Source organism: Neovison vison, chromosome 1 (assembly GCF_020171115.1).
Source record: "Neovison vison isolate M4711 chromosome 1, ASM_NN_V1, whole genome shotgun sequence".
Classification (NCBI taxonomy): domain Eukaryota; kingdom Metazoa; phylum Chordata; class Mammalia; order Carnivora; family Mustelidae; genus Neogale; species Neogale vison.
Genome location: NC_058091.1, coordinates 54,832,903 through 54,850,409, shown reverse-complemented (window position 1 = coordinate 54,850,409; position 17,507 = coordinate 54,832,903). Strand labels below are relative to the sequence as shown.

At 41.4% G+C, this 17,507-nt stretch overlaps 1 protein-coding gene across 1 annotated transcript in view; it reads left to right on the top strand.

The window, feature by feature from the left end:
* The first annotated feature begins 700 nt into the window (after positions 1-700).
* Positions 701-17,507, top strand: part of SASH1 (SAM and SH3 domain containing 1) — a 308,822-nt gene continuing 292,015 nt past the window's right edge. The window contains exon 1 of the mRNA XM_044247105.1: positions 701-847. Within this exon, the coding sequence (XP_044103040.1) occupies positions 836-847 (12 nt within the window). The 5' untranslated portion in view covers positions 701-835. The remainder of the gene's footprint in view (positions 848-17,507) is intronic.

Below are 17,507 nucleotides of genomic sequence, written 5' to 3'. Positions count from 1 at the left end.
CCACCCACAAAAACAATTGAATTCATTCATCCATTCATTCAGTATTTGGTCCTGTGCCTTCAGCAGGAATAAATACAAAGAGCAGACATGTTCTTGCCCTTCCAAAGTTTCCTGAACTGGGAAGAGGAAACCAGTGAAAAGGCACTGAAAGAAGGGACTGGAAATCTATTGGGACATTTACTTAGGTTGTCTCGCATACTCCTAATTATAGCCCTCGTCGTGTAGGTAATATTATCCCCATTTTACAGCTTGGAGCACAGAGACTTTAAGTAACTGAGCCAAGGTCACACAGCATGTGAATGAAGTAGAAATCAAACTCTCATACGTCTGATCGTGCTCTTTGCACGGCACCATTGTTAAACTTGGTGACCCCCCCACCCCCCACGGCCATTGGGTATCATGTAGGTGGACTTCGACATCTGCTACCTGCCGCTGACTGACTCTGGAAGTATTGCCCTCAACTGCGATGGTGATGGTGGAATGGAGAAGAGAATCCAGGAGTGCCATCCCTAGGGGGATTTGCGATGGCATTCTCGAACAGCCTGGAAGCAGCCCTCAGGCATACCTGAATGAAACCGAGGAATGTCCCCTCTCATCTCCAGGAGAAGAGTGTTCTTCTGACCAGTGAACAAACCAACGTCACTCGGAGTACTTGGAGAGCTCCTTGAGAATTTATTAGGCAGCAGACAGTCCTTGGAATGCTGGAGCTGTGGCAAGAGAGACTGCCTCGGGAACTGGGAGAGCTTAAGACACAGCCCAGAGAAGTGAGGAATCTTCTTCACCCAGTGCATTAGGAAGAGAAGGGAGCCACCGTGTTCATCAGGGCGCAGTTCAAATGAATGTGAAGGTAAGAGATATATATATGCTGGGTAGCTTGTTCGGCCATGGGTCCCGCACTGTTGTCAAAAGAGAATAAATAAGAGGACAAGCCAAGGTTGGTGACTCAACAATGACATAAAAATGAGGACCTTGGGAACTAGAGAAAGTAAGATTTAACTGACAGTTGTTGCGAGAAGACAGGTCTGTAATTGCTTATTCTTGATCCCGGAACCCAAGTGCTCTGAACACTGAAGTTTTTTGGTGATGAACTTGCCTCAAAGTGACGTAAGATGGTAATCTTGATTCATCCCTCTGACTGGGAATACTCACGGTTTTGCTGTAGGAACATCCACATATTTACCCTGGGTGATGGTGGTGGCATTAGGGAATATAGAGGATAGAAATGTATTACATTTCTAAGAAAACCAGAGTCTGAATTCCAAAGCACACCTGTCCCCAAGGGATACAGATAGGCAGCTGTTTTGTGCACTTACGTCTCTATGATCTCACTTAATCCTCACAAAACTCCTGAGAGGCTGGTATTATTTACCCCCCATTTTATAGGAAAAAAAATAGAATAGGGAGGCATTTATTTGATTAATTCCAACCAGTAGAAAGTAACAAATTAAGGATCCCCCCCCAAAAAAAACATCTCAGCCCTGTGCCCTAAGCCTGTGCCATGCGTCATGCCATGCTGTCGGCAGGGACAGTGGCTTAGCCAGCATGGCTCCGGGGGACTTAGACACTGCCAGCTCCTCCTGATAAATCCAGCCCCTGACCCCAACACCTCCCACAGTTGTCTTGGTTTTCATAACAAGGTTGCAATGGCTAGGCTAGAGCCTTCTTTTGGCACAAAGTTCTAGAAAGTGTTGCATTAGAGTGAAACAGGATTCCTTTTAAAACTCTGATGTTTTGGGGTGCCTGGGTGGCTCAGTTGTTAAGCCTTTGCCTCTGGCTCGGGTCATGATCCCAGCTTCTGGGGATCAAGCCCCACATCAGGCTCCCTGCTCAGTGGGGAGCCTGCTTCTCCCTCTCTACCTTCCCTGTGCTTGTGTTCCCTTTCTTGCTATCTTTCTCTGTCATAAATAAATAAAATTCTTTAAAAAATAAAAGATAAAACTCTGATATCCCTCAGCCTCCTAGAGAGGACACTGTCCTCGAGGACAGTGGTCTTAAAGCTTGAAGGGAACTCAGAGTCCTTTGAGAATCTGATTAAAGCTATGAACCATACAAATGACTCCACAGAGTAAATTATTCATCCTGTTTCAAGGGAACCTATTTATGAACTCCAGGTTAAGAATCTCTGTTCTTAGCTTTCAGGGGATTAGCAAATTGTCCATAACAAAATTCATAGCGAAGTTCAACTTTAAAAAGTGAAGATCATTTCAACTAATATAATTCAATGAATCAGTCAAGATACAGTTGCCATTAAAGCCTAGAATTTCCTGTATGTGTGTGTGTGTGTGTGTGTGTGTGTGTGTGTGTGTGGTGGCATATTGGAAGGAGAGACTGGACAGGAGCTGAGATTCTTCTGACTTCTCAAGAAATTTACCCATATAGGTATTATTAAATCTTTACGTTTCTGTTGATCTCTCTGCTCTTACAAGCAAGGAAAGGGTCAGTCCTGAAATCTGGGATTGCATGAGAAGTTACTTTCGGCCCAGGATCTCGTAATGATCTTCTGGATGTACATGCTGGGTGACTCCAGTTCTCCTAGGCAGATTCCTCATTATCATCGTCAATACTAAAACTTGCAAACCACAGTCAAGGCCCAATTATCAAGATTCTCCAGCTGTCACTGTAACTGTATTGCTTACTTTCCCCCTGCTCTTTTGATTTACTGGGGTTCTAAGCCATTATTTTCTAAAACTAAATGTTTCCCAGTCTTTTTATATCTCTGGTTTGATAGTTATGATGACTTACTCCCATGAGAATAAAACTGGAAAGGATGAATAAAAGTGTGTTCATCATGAGCCAGTACAGAAAACAACTCCTCCTTGGAAATTCAGAAACGTAATAATGGCAGATTTTGTTTTTTTACACGATTACCTTTATGACAGCTCTGTCACTCCACACCAAGTGCCATATATTTGGGTGGCTCTTTCCCTGACAAGAATATCCATGGCCCATGACACTGGGCTGAACTATATTCCTGGTTTGTGCGTGTGATAGTTGATAGAAACCGATGGTGCGTGCGTTGCGATGTGAAGTCAAAAAAAAGAAATAGGCATGTTCAGATGAGTACAACGCTCATATGACCCTCATTTCCCACATGTTAATAAATAAGATTAAATGACAAATGCAGTGTAGCAAAACTGGCTATGTTCTTGGCCTCTGGAGTTAATTCAACCTGGGTTGGGATCTTGAATCTATCACATACCAGCCGAACGACTGTTGACAAGTTGCTTCATCTCTCAATGCCTCATTCTCCATAAAAATGGTATTAAAAATAGTATTTCCCCAAAGAGTTGTTTTAAGGATTATTTGAGATGATGCATGTAAAGCCCTCAGCACAAGGTAATATTTTCTCTCAGGATGATAATCATGTCCCAGCTCTGTTCTCCAGTAAGGCCCCTCTCTGTTGTTGTTTGGGCTTAAATACAGCTGAGTCTCTAGATGTGCCAAAGTGTGTATTTATTTGGTATTTCTCTCAGCTCTGGATAGTAGAGAATGAGTGCATGGAGAACAGGGAAGGCAAATCTCATACTGCCCTAGCAGTTTGCATGTGAGGAAGATGGAAGCTTCCATGGCAAACGGCTTTTTTTTTTGCAAACAGCATGGCAGCCTCACAGGAACTCGGTGTTCTTCCACTGAACGGAGCTGAACCAGTGAGACAAAGAGAAAAACTGTCCCTTTTCCACCTGCTTCCTCCCTGGCATCTTGTCCCCCTCAGCTGCGGTCCTGTGGTTGTCACAGGTGAATGGCTCAGATTTGTTCCAGACCAAAATATCCTAGGGAGACGGGTGGGTCTGTCCAAGTCACCCCTGGTCCCCAGGAGCCCAGAGATGCCAGCTTCCTCTGAGATCAGCATGGGGATCACCTGTCACCCTGTCACCTTTCTCTGCGGAGTTGGACTGAAGACCCTGCCAGTACTGGGACAGGTTCTCAGTAGCAAAGCCTGCTGGCCCGGCATTATTTTTCTATCAGCCTTGAGTAGCTTTCAACCTAAAACCACCTGTCTCATTCCATCTGAAATCCAGCAAATATCTGGAAGAAAAAAACCCATTTGGAAATCGGTGGGCATGTAGAGATCCTATTTTCTTGGAAATTAATGAAATTTCAAAATGTGCATCCTAACAAGGCAGACGTTCTAAAAGAGGAAAGGGTTATAAGACTTAGCAGTTTAAATAATGGTAAATGGGCCCTCCATCACTTGGTTTGGCAGAAGCTAAAGCTTATGATCTTGTGCTCCTGGAGAGGAGAGGGGCTGTCTTTAGGACAGGTCCAGAGACTTCACCGGGCTGCCTTTCATCATGGCTCATTGCAATAGGTTAAAACATTTGAAAATGAGAGTCTCTGTAATAAACAGCCCTGTATGAGATGTCATAGAAAGCAACATTTTAATGACTATCCTATTACGGATGATAAAGTAGGGTGTCATTTCATTGTATCCCCAGGTGTAAGGTTCAAGTGTAAAATCAGTTAGAATCACTTTACAAAGAGAGCTTGCCTGGACTTTCCTGCAGTACTAAAATTGTGTTATGGTAAATACTGTGCAGAACTAGCAGAAAATACCTAATTCAAAAAATAATAATAATAACCTTTTCCTGGCAGAGCTATTACTGCAAATACCTTCTAATAAGTAACTATGAATGGAAATTTTCCTGAATATGGATGACATGAAGGAATTTTGCAGTATTATTTTCCCACATCTACTTTTACCACTTTTTAGCTTGTTTCTTTTTCCCACTATTTTTACTTTCTGGAGAAAAGTGCCCAGATTTCTTGTTTACTTGGCCCTCTGGACTTCCTCGTGCTTGTGCGAATCAAGTCTTTAATATTTATTCATTTTAGAATCTCTTTATTATTGTAAGACTTGGGGCCAGAGGAAAAGAAAACACAAAGTATATTGAATTACTTACAGTGGCCGCTAATATTGTTAGTGTAATACCACGAACAAAAACAGAAAACAATGGGCTGGAGTCAGGACATGTGGGCTTCAACCCATTCGTCTCCTGGAAGCCTGCTGGCATTCTGGGGACATTTATCTGAAGTGGCCAATTGGCTCCACACAGCTCTGAAGGGTCCAGGGGCACTGCCCAGCAGGGTGTTAGAAAAAAGTGTGGGGCACCAGTTCTGAAGGCAGCCCCTCTCAGCAATGTATGTCCCCCGTGACCTCGTTTGATCTCTTACCATGGTCCGGGGGATGCCATTATGATCTTCTTGATAGAGGTGAGGGAACCTCGTTTGATCTCTCTGACTTCCCTCACCTCTATCAAGAAGATCGTAATGGCGTCCCCTGGACCATGGTAAGAGAGTTAGGTTAAGGACTTTAAAAAGTCTTGTGCTATAGAGTGCTTTACCCCTGGTGCCTAAAACAGGGTGTGCACTGGTTCCTGTGTACCTCCCAGCCCCACTTAGCACCCAACAGCACCAAATAGAGAGACTCTGGAGCCAGACTGCCCTGCCACTTACTGGCTGTGCCATCTTGGACAAGTGACTTCATCTCTCTGTTCCTCAGCTTCCTCATCTGTAAGACACTGATAATACGACTAGCCACCAACCTCACAGAAATACTGTGAGATTTTTTTTTTTTAAATCATGATAGAAATCATGCCCCTATTGTGGCATGAACTGAGTGCTTACTCTGTGTCATCGACCCACCATGCTTTACGTACCTTATCCCTTTTCCCCTGCGTGGCAGCCTGTGAGGTACTGTTCATTCGTAGCCCCGTTTTGCAGACAAGAGACAGAGCTTTGCTCATGTTCACAGAGTCAGCAGGCAAATGGAGGCAGGGTTCAAATACAGGTCCCCCCAATATAAAGCATGTGCTTCCCAGCCCTACAGTCTGAGCAGGACCTGTGTCCCCCTGCCCCCCAGAAATGGCATGAGCAGGTCGGAAAGGCTAAGATACTTCCAAGACAGGTCCAGGCACTCACATCCCTGTGGAAAGCCGTCAAAGATCTTGAGCCCTGGGTGCTCAGGAAGCACCCCCCCATCCAGGCTGACTCGCATACCAGCACCCTCATTTGCAAACCAGATTCTGGGTTGAGTGTAGCCTCCCCGTCAAGAGGGCACTGTATACTCTGCTTAAAAGTCAAGCACTTTTTAAAACATCTGCTTGAGATTGTGTGGCCCTGATTGAAATGAAAAACAAACTCAGCTGCCAAGCAACGGTGGAAAGAGGACAGGAGAAGAGAACTAGTGACAAACAGCTAGTTAGCACATCCCAACAGATGGTTATAATAAGAGCCCAATGAAAAAATAACCCAACAAGTAAAGTTACTGAGGTCTTGGCCAAAAGTTATTTTACATTCCAATATGTAAAATATAAAATTGGTTTTTTTTTCTATCAAATGATACAGATCTATAGACCTAGTTGTTGCTAATGGGAAATGATTTTAATTTGTTGGGTCTATCATGATTCTGCTGTCCCAATGCGTCTGACTGCAGCAGAAAGCTCCCAGGCCTTTGTCCTCAGCCCTCCATGGGGCAGGAGGAGGAACAGCTTCCTCTCTGCTCCCAGCTCCCATGTCAGGACAGAAAACACTCATGCTAGCAGGACTTTGGAAGAAAAAGTTCTGGTCCGGACATTCTAGGTCACACAGCTAGTAAGAGGCAGTCAGGAATCAAACCCAGGCAGTTTGGAGGCCACATCCCCCTGTCAGCTCTTCTGCTTCTTGAGGATGATCATTCAATCTTCTTGGACCATAACTTGGGTGCCTGTCTCAGGATGGAATTGTTTACCCTTTCCTTAAAGAACCGTACACATTTATAATCTCTAAAACCTGCCCTCCCAAAGTGAACTAACTTAGAGCTCACAGCTAACACTGCACTTCTGGGCTCAGCCAGACAGTGGATGCGGAAGCAGAGCTGGGGAAACGAGCTCACTTCAAGAGACTTTGATGGGGAGGCCAGGTTCATAGGAGCTGTGAGAAGTCAGGCTTGGCATCGGTTATAGGAACGGTGTGCAAAGCATACCCACACCTCCCTTGCCTTCTCAGAGAGAGAGAAGCCTTGCTTAAAGTCTTAGCTCAAGCTACCATATGAAAATACCATAGACAGGGTGGCTTCCACCCATAAAAACAATCATTTATTTTTCACAGTTCTGGAGGCTGGGAAGTCTAAGATCAAGACTCTGGCAGATCCCAACTGATAGATAACTCCTTCTCCTTAGCAGAGAGGGGAAGAGAGGCCTAGCTCTTTCCTCTTCTTAGAAAGACACCAGTGCCATCGTTGGGCCCCACACTCCTGATCTCATTACCTCCCAAAGGCTCCACCTCCAAATACCATCACATTAGGACTTCAGCCTATGACTTTGGAGGGGACACCAACATCCAGTCCACAGCACTGGGAATAAAACAGTTGCCATATTTACTCTTGCAAAACCATCTTTGACCCCGTTTTTCCTTCTCCCTCAGCCCCTACATCTCTCTGGTTGTCTCTTCTTCTTAGAAATTACACCAACTCCTTTCTCCCTGATTTCAGTGCTTTTCACTTCCAGTCCCGAACCTTGCAGTCCAGTTCTGCTGATCTCACTGTCCTTCTGCTTTCTGTACATAAATGTCTAATCATTTCCTCTTCTGCTTAAGGGTTTGAATCCCCCATTGCCTGTATGATCAAAGTTCTTTATCCCCAAATTCTTGTTCCCTCTAGGATCTGATCTTCACTCGGCTATATGAATTCTCTGCTCCAAACAAACTAGTCTTTCTCTATTCATTAATATGCCTCACGGTTCCCCCCTGTTACCCCATCAGTCAGCACTGCCCATAAGATCCAAGTAAGATGGGTTTTTGCTCCAGCTTCACGCTCTAGGGGACGCTGCTCTGACCTTACCTTTCTTCTGGGGATGGAAAATTGTCAGGGATGAGGGTATGTGTTCACCCTGAGCCCAAGTCCTTCTGCCTAATCCATGCTGTGTATACCTGAGATCCAAGCTTCCTTGTTTCGGTAGTGCAATGGCAGCTTCTGTGGCCTGACTACACAGGGGTAAGGATTGGGGGTGAGAAGACTAAGCTTTGATTTATAGGTCAGAGTGTTTACACATGTGAATATGAGGAACCTGGGATGGGCAGGGAGGGGACATGCCTCATACCAGGGGCCAGGGCCTGGCTCTCCCATCCCACTCCCAAATTCCAGAACTTGATGATTATACAGATTATTTTTCAAGATAAAAGGACAGAGCGTGTTTTATTTAATAGTTTGTTATCTTGATTTATAACTTTAAGATAGATAGAACACATTTTATTTAACAGTCTATTAGTTTGACTTGTGACTTTAAATATTACGACATGAGGTACATAGATTCCATTTGTGTTTCTGTCCCAGGATCAAATATGTTAGAGACACACATTTCCTCTACTTCCATTTCTACCAGTCAAGAGTTGACCACCTTTACAATTATAGGTCAATTCTCACATTAACCATCAATTCTTTGCTGACTGCCCCAGCTGTGATGTACTTTTCCCATTGCTTCATTCATGAAACAGTTTTAGTGACCTGTTAAGTGTCAGGCACACTATGGTGGGAACTAAAAATATAGATATGAAGAAATAGGCCCTTTCCCCAAAGAGCTTACTTGCTACAAAAAGAGGCACAGACATAAACACCTCCCACACACAATCTGTCAACACTTTCTATGGGCAATACATATGAATTATATTCCAAATAAGACTCCTTCTGCACCCTCCCTGCTAAAACTCCACTTCAGTACATTATGACTTTGATTCTAGACTATACCACTGCTCTTGGCCTGAGTGTGATCCTACCAGCTGCCATAAGGACCTTCTACCCTGCATAAAACCCTCCAGTAACTTTCCACTGCAATTAAAATAAAATCCAGACCCCTACCTGGCCTCCATTAACCCCTCCAGCCCATTTCCTGTATCTCTCCCTCTCATCTTCAACTAGAGTGACTTCTCAAGCCTTACTTGGCTTCTTTCCATCTCACACACCTCTTGTTCCAATGGAACTTTGGAAGACCAAAGGGGCCTTTCACCTTGCTGTGCTGTGCCCTATACTGGGAACCCAGTTCCCCCTAGATTTTCAGACAGCCTCTTTTTTGTCATCACTTACCTGTTCACTAATGGGAGGCTCTCCAAATACCTTACTATCCATTATTCTATGTTAGTTTCCTAAATCTGTGTTTATTATCTGTTTCTCCTTCTAGAATTGGATTCCATAGTTTGCCCAGAACTGTCTCCTTGGTACACAAAATGCTTCTGGCATATATTTGGCACTCTACATTTTTGTTGAATGAATAAGTGATTGCAATAAAGTGTGATACAATCTGGGTACTGTAGAAGTCACAGGAGGAACCTAATTTCACCTGAGGTTGGTTTTGACTACAGTTTGAGCTTGGAGAGGTAGGGCTAGTGGAAAATGTGAAGGCATGGACAGGGATGACAATCCATTCGGTCATGCTAATGAGTTTAAACTTTAATCTGAAATGCACAGGAGCTGTTGAAGGCTTTGAGCAGAAGCTTATGATCAGACTTCCATCTTAGAAATATTTGGGGCAGGCAGGAGAAGGGGCTAGAGAAGGCAAAGCTACAGGCAGGGCTTTAACCCAAAGTAAATCTTACTATATAGAAGAAGGAAGACGATTCCTATCAGGAAAACAAGTAGAGCTTTAGGCAGCAAACCCCCTCCTCCAAGTGTAGTCAGGGTGAAAAATAGGGTCAAGAGGACAATTGCATAGAGGAAAGAAGGAGATAGAAGTTGGCTCTGGTGACTGCTGGGTTTCCATTAGATACAACCTTTGTCAACCCGGATCCCTGGAGACAATCACACTCTCATGTCCAGAGGCATGTCCTGTATATAATGAACTAACTTCCCTCCTGAGCATCTGGAATGGTCCTAGGTGTGAGGTCCTGGTGGAAGAATTAAGGGAACAGTCACTCGGTTCATTTCCTGTGTTCTGCAGGTCAGATGAGGACTCCTATTGAGAGTTGATTAGATGGTGGTATCACTGAGGAATACAGAGATAGAAGCATATTTAGGAGAAAGATGGTGATTTCAGTTATAATCACACAGAGTTTGAGGTGAGGTGTGAGTAATGAGCTGTGAAAAAAAATGAAAGAGAAATCAACATAGAACAGTTAGCTGAAGCCAAGGAAATAAAGGTGGTTGCCCAGGAAAAGGGTAATCAAAGAAAAGAGCCAGGGCAGAGCCCTGGGAAGCCTCATTATTTAAAACTTACTTTAAAGCTGCAGGTTTAAAAAGTTGGCTGGATCAGAGGATGCCAGGAGGAAGAACTAGAAGAAGACAACAGCTTGCAGAGAAACAGTACACAATTGTGTGTGATATTAACCAAAGGAGTTTCAAGAACAAAGAGATGGTCAACAAAGGCAACCATAACAAAGGTGAAAACAGGAAATGTAGATTTCCTGTGGATTTGGCAATATGGAAGTCACTTCGTCTAATGGTGGGAAATCACCCCAGTGAGTCTTCTCATTTTGAAGCCAAGTGTATTTATTATTAGTAGTAATTAGTAATTATTACCGTTTCTACTAGTAGTAGTAGTGGTCATAGTAGTTTCAACAGTTGGATGGGAAAAGCAGGCATGAATTACCCTAATCATGTTCAAAATAATCTTTCAAAGTCTCAGAAGGTATAATTACAAGATAGATTATGATGGATCCTTCCCTCACCAGAGCTACAGCAGTCCATTCTATGAGCAAGCTTCTTAAAAGTGGCCAATAGATCCTGCATGCAATAAAAGATTTCTGTGTAGTTCACCATTAAAACAGAATCCATCTTTTTTTTTCCCAGTGATGTGAATTTAATTTATTCCCATTTATTAAAGCTACTTTCTGGGACTTGAAAATGCTTTCTAAATGTTCATTCCATTTTTACATTCACAATCCATTTCATTCAACACGCCTTACTGCAGATTGAATTGCTGGCTAAATTTGAAAGGGATCAATAAATAGCAGCAAAACTACAGGAGGTCATTTAATTTTTTTTTTTTTTTATTAACAGACCCAATAAATCTGAGCCTATTTTCTTCAAATACATCAGCTGGAAATAAAAAATTGCTCTGGGGCAATTTATGAGGTTAAATCTAAAAATAAAATTTTACTTTCATTTGTGGCTATATTAACATGACAAAGCTTCAACAGAGCTTGCTTAGTGTGGAATTTATGGCCCCCATTTGCACAAATATCTTGTATATAACTGTAGAGGAGTAAGTGACTAGATTCGAAACAGTAGACAGTGAAACTAAAAACGCGGTTGGTAAGGAAGAAGTTCTCTGTGTTTAAAGATTTCAGCTAGATGTTCAAATTCTGATTTTTAGGCAAAAATTTCGCAGGACTCTTTCATTTTGAAAATCAGCTGCATCTCCTAGAATTTACCAAGTCTACTAATCAGCTGCGTCTCCTAGAATTTACCAAGTCTACTTAAGGCAGGAGCAGGGAATTGTTAACCTCCAAGACTGGTTTTTCTTGAGTTCATCTAGAGATGGGCTGATTTCGCTTTGGCTACAAGGACCATCATCTTCTGTTTGGTGAGCTGCAGGGGCTGTGAACGGTGATTAATTGACTAATTAGGATTTCAAAGGGCAGTGATAACAGTGGTGAACAGCCAAAAGTGATGGGAGAAGTTCAAGTCCATTAAAGCGCTTTGCAGTGATGGAACCTTCCCTTCCTGGGTCTTCCCAAGTCTGCCTTTTCCTCCGCCTCCCCCTGTTCACCAGTGCCCTCTGCCCTCAGACTCCAAACCTGCCTCTTACCCTCCCCTTCCCCCACAGGATCCCTTCAGGTTTTCTTTATCCACTTTTTCAGCCTCTTTTTCTTTTTTAAGATTTTATTTATTTATTTATTTGACAGAGAAAGCAAGTAAGCAGAGGGGCAAGCAGAGAGAGAGGAGGAAGCAGGCTCCCTGCTGAGCAGAGAGCCTGATGTGGGGTTGGATCCCAGAACCCTGGGATTATGACCGGAGCCAAAGGCAGAGGCTTAACCCACTGAGCCACCCAGGTGCCCCTTCAGCCTCTTTTTTATAGGTTTCTTTACCACCCACAAAACCAAAACGAAAACAGGAGTCTTTTCCTTTAAAAATTTGTATCTTCCCTTTTAAAAAAATTAAAACAAAAAATTTTTTTATTTAAATTCAATTAGCCAACATAGAGTACATCATTAGTTTTTGGTGAAGTGTTCAATGATTCATGAGTTGTGTATTACCGCTCTTTTAGAATCCAAAAGCAAGTTGAGTTTTTTCTCTTTTCCCCCAACCTTTGATTGTTTTTATTTGACTGGGGCACCTAGATTTTGTCTTATCTGCTCTGCACCAGTGAGCAACCATATCACGTGGGTTCTCAGACTACCAGGACCCTAAGTAGCTTAGGAATAGTGAATTTGGCAGATAAATCAACAATTAGCATTTTTTCCCCAGAAACTACTTCACAAACTTTCCTTCATTCCCAAATTAAAAACCAAGAATCAAGCAAGTAACTCAAACTATTCTTTAATTAGGAAACATACCAGCACAGAGCCCCACCTGGTGTGACTTGTCTCACTTCAGGTACTTGGACTGGAAAGGAAAATGGGGACACATCCTCCAAAAGCCCTTATACTCAGTGCCCTCCAACTCACTTTGGCCTGCGGTGAGGCTAGATCTTGAACCAAGTGACACTGTAAGAGCATCTTTTTTTTTTTTTTTAAGTTGACACACAATGTTACACAATGTAACATTAGTTGACACACAATGTTACATTATGCATTAATTTCAGGCACACAACATAGTGATTCCATAAGTTTCCACATTATGCTGTGCCCACCGCAAGGGCAGCAAACATCTGTCACCCTACAACACATTGTGATACCACTGACTATATTCCCTATGCTGTACCTTTCATCCCTATAACTTACTTATTCCATAACTAGAAGACTGTACCAGCCGCACCCCTTTACCCATTGTGCTCTGCCCACCACCACCTTCCTCTTTGGCAACCATCAATCTGATCTCTGTGTTTATGGATCTGACTCTGCTTTTTGTTTGTTTATTCATTGGTTTTACTTTTTGGATTCTACATGTAAGGGAAATCATGTGGCATTTTCTTTTCTCTGGCTGGCTTATTTCTCCCAGTGTAATATCCTCTAGGTCCATTCGTATTGTTGCAATGGTAACAGCTTTTTTTTTCTCTTTTTTCTTTTTTTTTTTTTTTTTTGGTAATTGAGAGCGGGGGAGTAGGAAGGGGCAGAGGGAGAGAGAAAATCTCAAGCATACTCCACACTGAGCAGGAAGCCCAATACCAGGCTTGATCTCATGATGCTGAGATCATGACCCGAGCTGAAATCAAGAGTCAGACGCTTAATTAACTGCTTCACCCGGGTGCCGCAAGCTCTCATTCTTTTTTATATACTACTTCTTTATCCATTCATCTATTGATGGACACCTAGGTTGACTATTACAAATAATGCTGCAATAAACATAGGGACAAACATATGTGTTTTCAAAATAATGCTTTTTTTCCTTTCGTTTGTGTAAATACTATGTAGTGGACTTATTGGATTGTACAGTATTTCTATTTTTATTTTTTTAAGGAACCACCATACTATTTTCCACAGCTGCACCAATTTACATTTCCACCAAACAGTGTGTGAGGGTCCCATTCTCTTCACATTACCCTCGTCAACACTATTGTTCCTTGTGTTTTTTTATTTTAGCCATTCCAACAGGTATGGTGATATCTCATTGCAGTTTTGATTTACGTTTTTCTGCTGAAGAGTAATGTTGAGCATCTTTTCATGTGTCTCTGTTAGGCATCTGTATGTCTTCGTTGGAAAAATGTCTATCCAGCTCCTCTGATATTTGGAGTTTTTTGGTTTTGAGTTTTACAAGTTCTTTGTGTATTGGGGGCATTAACCCTTTATCACATATGTCATTTGCAAATATCTTCTCCAAATATTGATTGCCTTTCAAGCTATTGATGGTTTCCTTTGCAAAAGCTTACTTCTTAAAAGATTCACAACTGGTTTACCAAGTTAATACCCAGGGCATTATAACTATGACTATATATACATGATAATACACTTTTTCCCACATAGGAAATATTGAATAAATATGTAAAATCATTTTGCTTCCGTTACCTTATAAATTTGGTTATTGCAGGAAAGGGGTTTACATTTCAAATTTTCACTCCCTACTTACTGCTCAATGACATTCACTCTCTCTCTCTCCAAATCTGTTTACTAAACGACTCATGGGAATTGAAGCTTCTCTTATGATTAGATCACCAGTCTGGGGGCTTCTATTTCCAACTTTGGCTCAGTTACACTTACCTGACCCGTTGTTCCTCCTTTCCTTATCTCTATAATGAGAATAATAATACTCTGCAGGGGAAATGATTCTCAGATGAAAGCTAACTGAGTGTTGCTAAATCTTTTCATCATCATCCTTAAATAGTGCAAGTTTTCTGGGCTTAGCAGGTGAGAAGGGAATCATCCTGAGAATTCCCTAAGAAGACCCAAGAACTAAAAATGTTTCTAGAGAGGCAGCTGCAGCAGAGTGATTAAAAGTAAAGACCAAGAGAACCAGACTGGATATGAATGCCAGTTTTGCAACTGACTAAATGGGGGCATAACAGTGACCCCCTTGGGACTGTAATTAGGATTACACAAATTAATATTTATAAAGCTCTAAGAACAGTGCTTTCAATGTCAAAGTGCTGTACTAATAAAAATTTAGCATTTCTGATTATGCTGGAGTAGGGCCCCTCTTTGTCTGAAGAGATGCAGTTCTGCTCATAGTCACTCAAGAGCAAAAACTGAGTTCAAACAAAGGGGCTTCAGCTCATGAGAGGCAGAAGTGGCCGATGGAAACCAGAAGAATCCATTACTGGTCTTTAAACTATTTTAAACTATTTACTGGTCTTTAAACTATTACTGGTCTTTAAACTATTTTGCGTCTCTACCTCCTAAAAAATAATGTTTGCTCATGTAACTCACACAGTTTAAATTTGATATCTGAAATTGTATTATAACTTAAAGTAAATTTATTTTTATTATTAGGAGGTAGAAAATGTGAAATGAGAGAAGATGAGGATTGACTGTAATTGCAGAAAATATCTCCTGATTTGATTTGAAAAATAGATTTTACCTGCCTTATTAAATAAACCGTGACAAATCTGAAAGGAATTATATAAAATGTTGACGTGTCAGTTTATCAAATACATCACTAAAATTTTTGGTAGACCCACAAATACATTCCAGTTGCATTTAAAAAGATCACCTTCCATAACCTATAGCACTTTGGCTGTTTTAAATTGAGAACATCTAGGAGTGCCCTCGTGGCTCTGTAGATTAAGTGTCTGACTCTTGGTTTCAGTTCAGGTCATGATCTCAGTATCGTGGGATCAAGCCCCACATCAGGCTCTGCCTTCAGTGCACAGTCCTTAAGAGTCTCTCCTGTCCATCCTCATCCTGCTCACACTCTCCCTTTCTTTCTAAAAAAAAATAAATAATAATAATAATAATGAATAAAAGATAAATTGAGAGCATCTCTTCCTCCAAGATCGAAAATATCATTTTACCAGCTCCTAGATTTTACAAAATTAGGTATTAGACAGGAAAAGGCAACAAGCCTGATGTGTTTAAGTTGCCTTAATAAGTCAGTAAAAAGAAGCTTCCTCAAACCATTATTTCTCTTTATTTCTTTGCTTAGCTCTCCAAAAAAGTTTACACCCATGAGCAATGTGCCATAGTAAGATGTGGGACAAGTGATGGGTATGTTTTTATTCTTTCTAAACTGATAGGAACAAATTTACTAAAATCTTTTCTAAAAACATGTGAACTAAGCTCTCTCAAGTAACTCATCCTCAGGAAAAATACAGATGGAAGTTGAAGATATGGAAACGGACTCCTTTTAAAAAGTTGAGCATGTGTAGACATGACTCATAATGGCTCCATAGCTTCTCTCTTTCTCCCAGGAAGATGGAGGGAAGTAGGGGACTCTCTTTATTCCCCAAGGGCTACTGAGATTTGCTGGTTAGAGGAAGCAAGCAGGAAGATATGTTATGGTTGCTTGTTACATGTTGGTATGATAGTTGAACACAGCAGAAGATGAGCAGAGCAAGAGGTACTGTTAGTTCTAGGTGGAGAGAAGACCTATGATGGTTTTGAATGTGAAAGGCTATCTTCAATGAAATTCCATCTATCCCAACCCTTCCCCACTCTCCCCCTGCCTCACTGGCAAGTTAAACTGTGTTCCAAGTTGCAATACAACAAGATTGTTGATGGAATTACAATGACAGAAGTAACTTTCAGAAGGTTATGTATGCAGATTTTTCACAAATGCAATTCCTTATCATTTGTCGTTTAGATAGAAAGGCTGAATTGCTAAATAACAACCCAATGAGGTGGTTATTGCCTTCTGGTCTTTCTCAAAAAAATTACAGAACTTTATAAATATTCAGAAGCTTTGACTATATCAAAGTGACCAGTAGAACATTGCAAATGAGAAATAGAAAATATTTGCAAGACAATTGGCATTTCATTTTTATAGAAAGCTGTGTTCTGGCAGTAATCGTTTAGCATTTTTGCTTTCATTTTATTTAAAAGTAGACCCAATGGAGAAACTGTAGTTTAGAAGAAAAGGCAGTATGAAAAGGAACCCAGTCCCCCAACAACCCTCATCTCCATACATAATGTATGCTTGTGGGAGAGCTCTCTGGGAGAACAAACAGGCAATTGATGGCAATGACTATTCTCTGTTTGTTCCAGTGATAAAATGAAAGACCCGGCTCAACATCAGATTTTTTTTTTAATTAAGGAACGTAAAGAAAAATTGGCTTATTTGATGTCTTACTGCATCTTAGGCAGTTAACAGATGTGTAAGCATCTATTTTATTTTAGTTTAATCCCAGGAAATATTGAATCGATTTTTTTTAATTGTAGTAAATTCAGACATATCTCTCCAACTCTAAAATTTTCTAATTCTACTGTTGCTTTTGCCTGAGGTAAAAATAAATGTGACAATCATAAATGGAGTTAGAGAGGTAATTTATGCCTACATATACATTTAATCAATCAGTCAGAATGCTCATTATATATGTGCATTTATATCTACTTTTATCTGTTAAAATGCTTTAGGCTTCTGGTAAAAGGAAAAGCGTATCTCACAGAGCAAAAAGACTCAAAATGGGACGCCTCCAGGGTTGGACAATTCCACAGCTCAATTGTGCCATCAAAAATATAGTCTCTTTCTTTCTTCTGTGCTTTCTTGGGCATGTTGGCTGTATACCCATTGCTGTCTTTTTTAGGGTTGCAAGATGATTGTCGTATGTATAGGTGTCTCATGAAGAACCTCATCTGATTTCCAGTTGTAGAGAAGACCATCTCTTCTTCCCACATCTTTGTTCTGGATGAGCCAGGAAACCTTCCTCACCAGTCTCCTGTCAGACCTCAAGTCCCCTTAGCAAGGCTTGGGTCATATGCCTCCCGCTAAAACAATCACAGTCAAAGAGAGTAAGATTACTCTGATTGGCTTACAGAGTTCAGATTAACTTTCAAATTCCTTGGGTGGAATG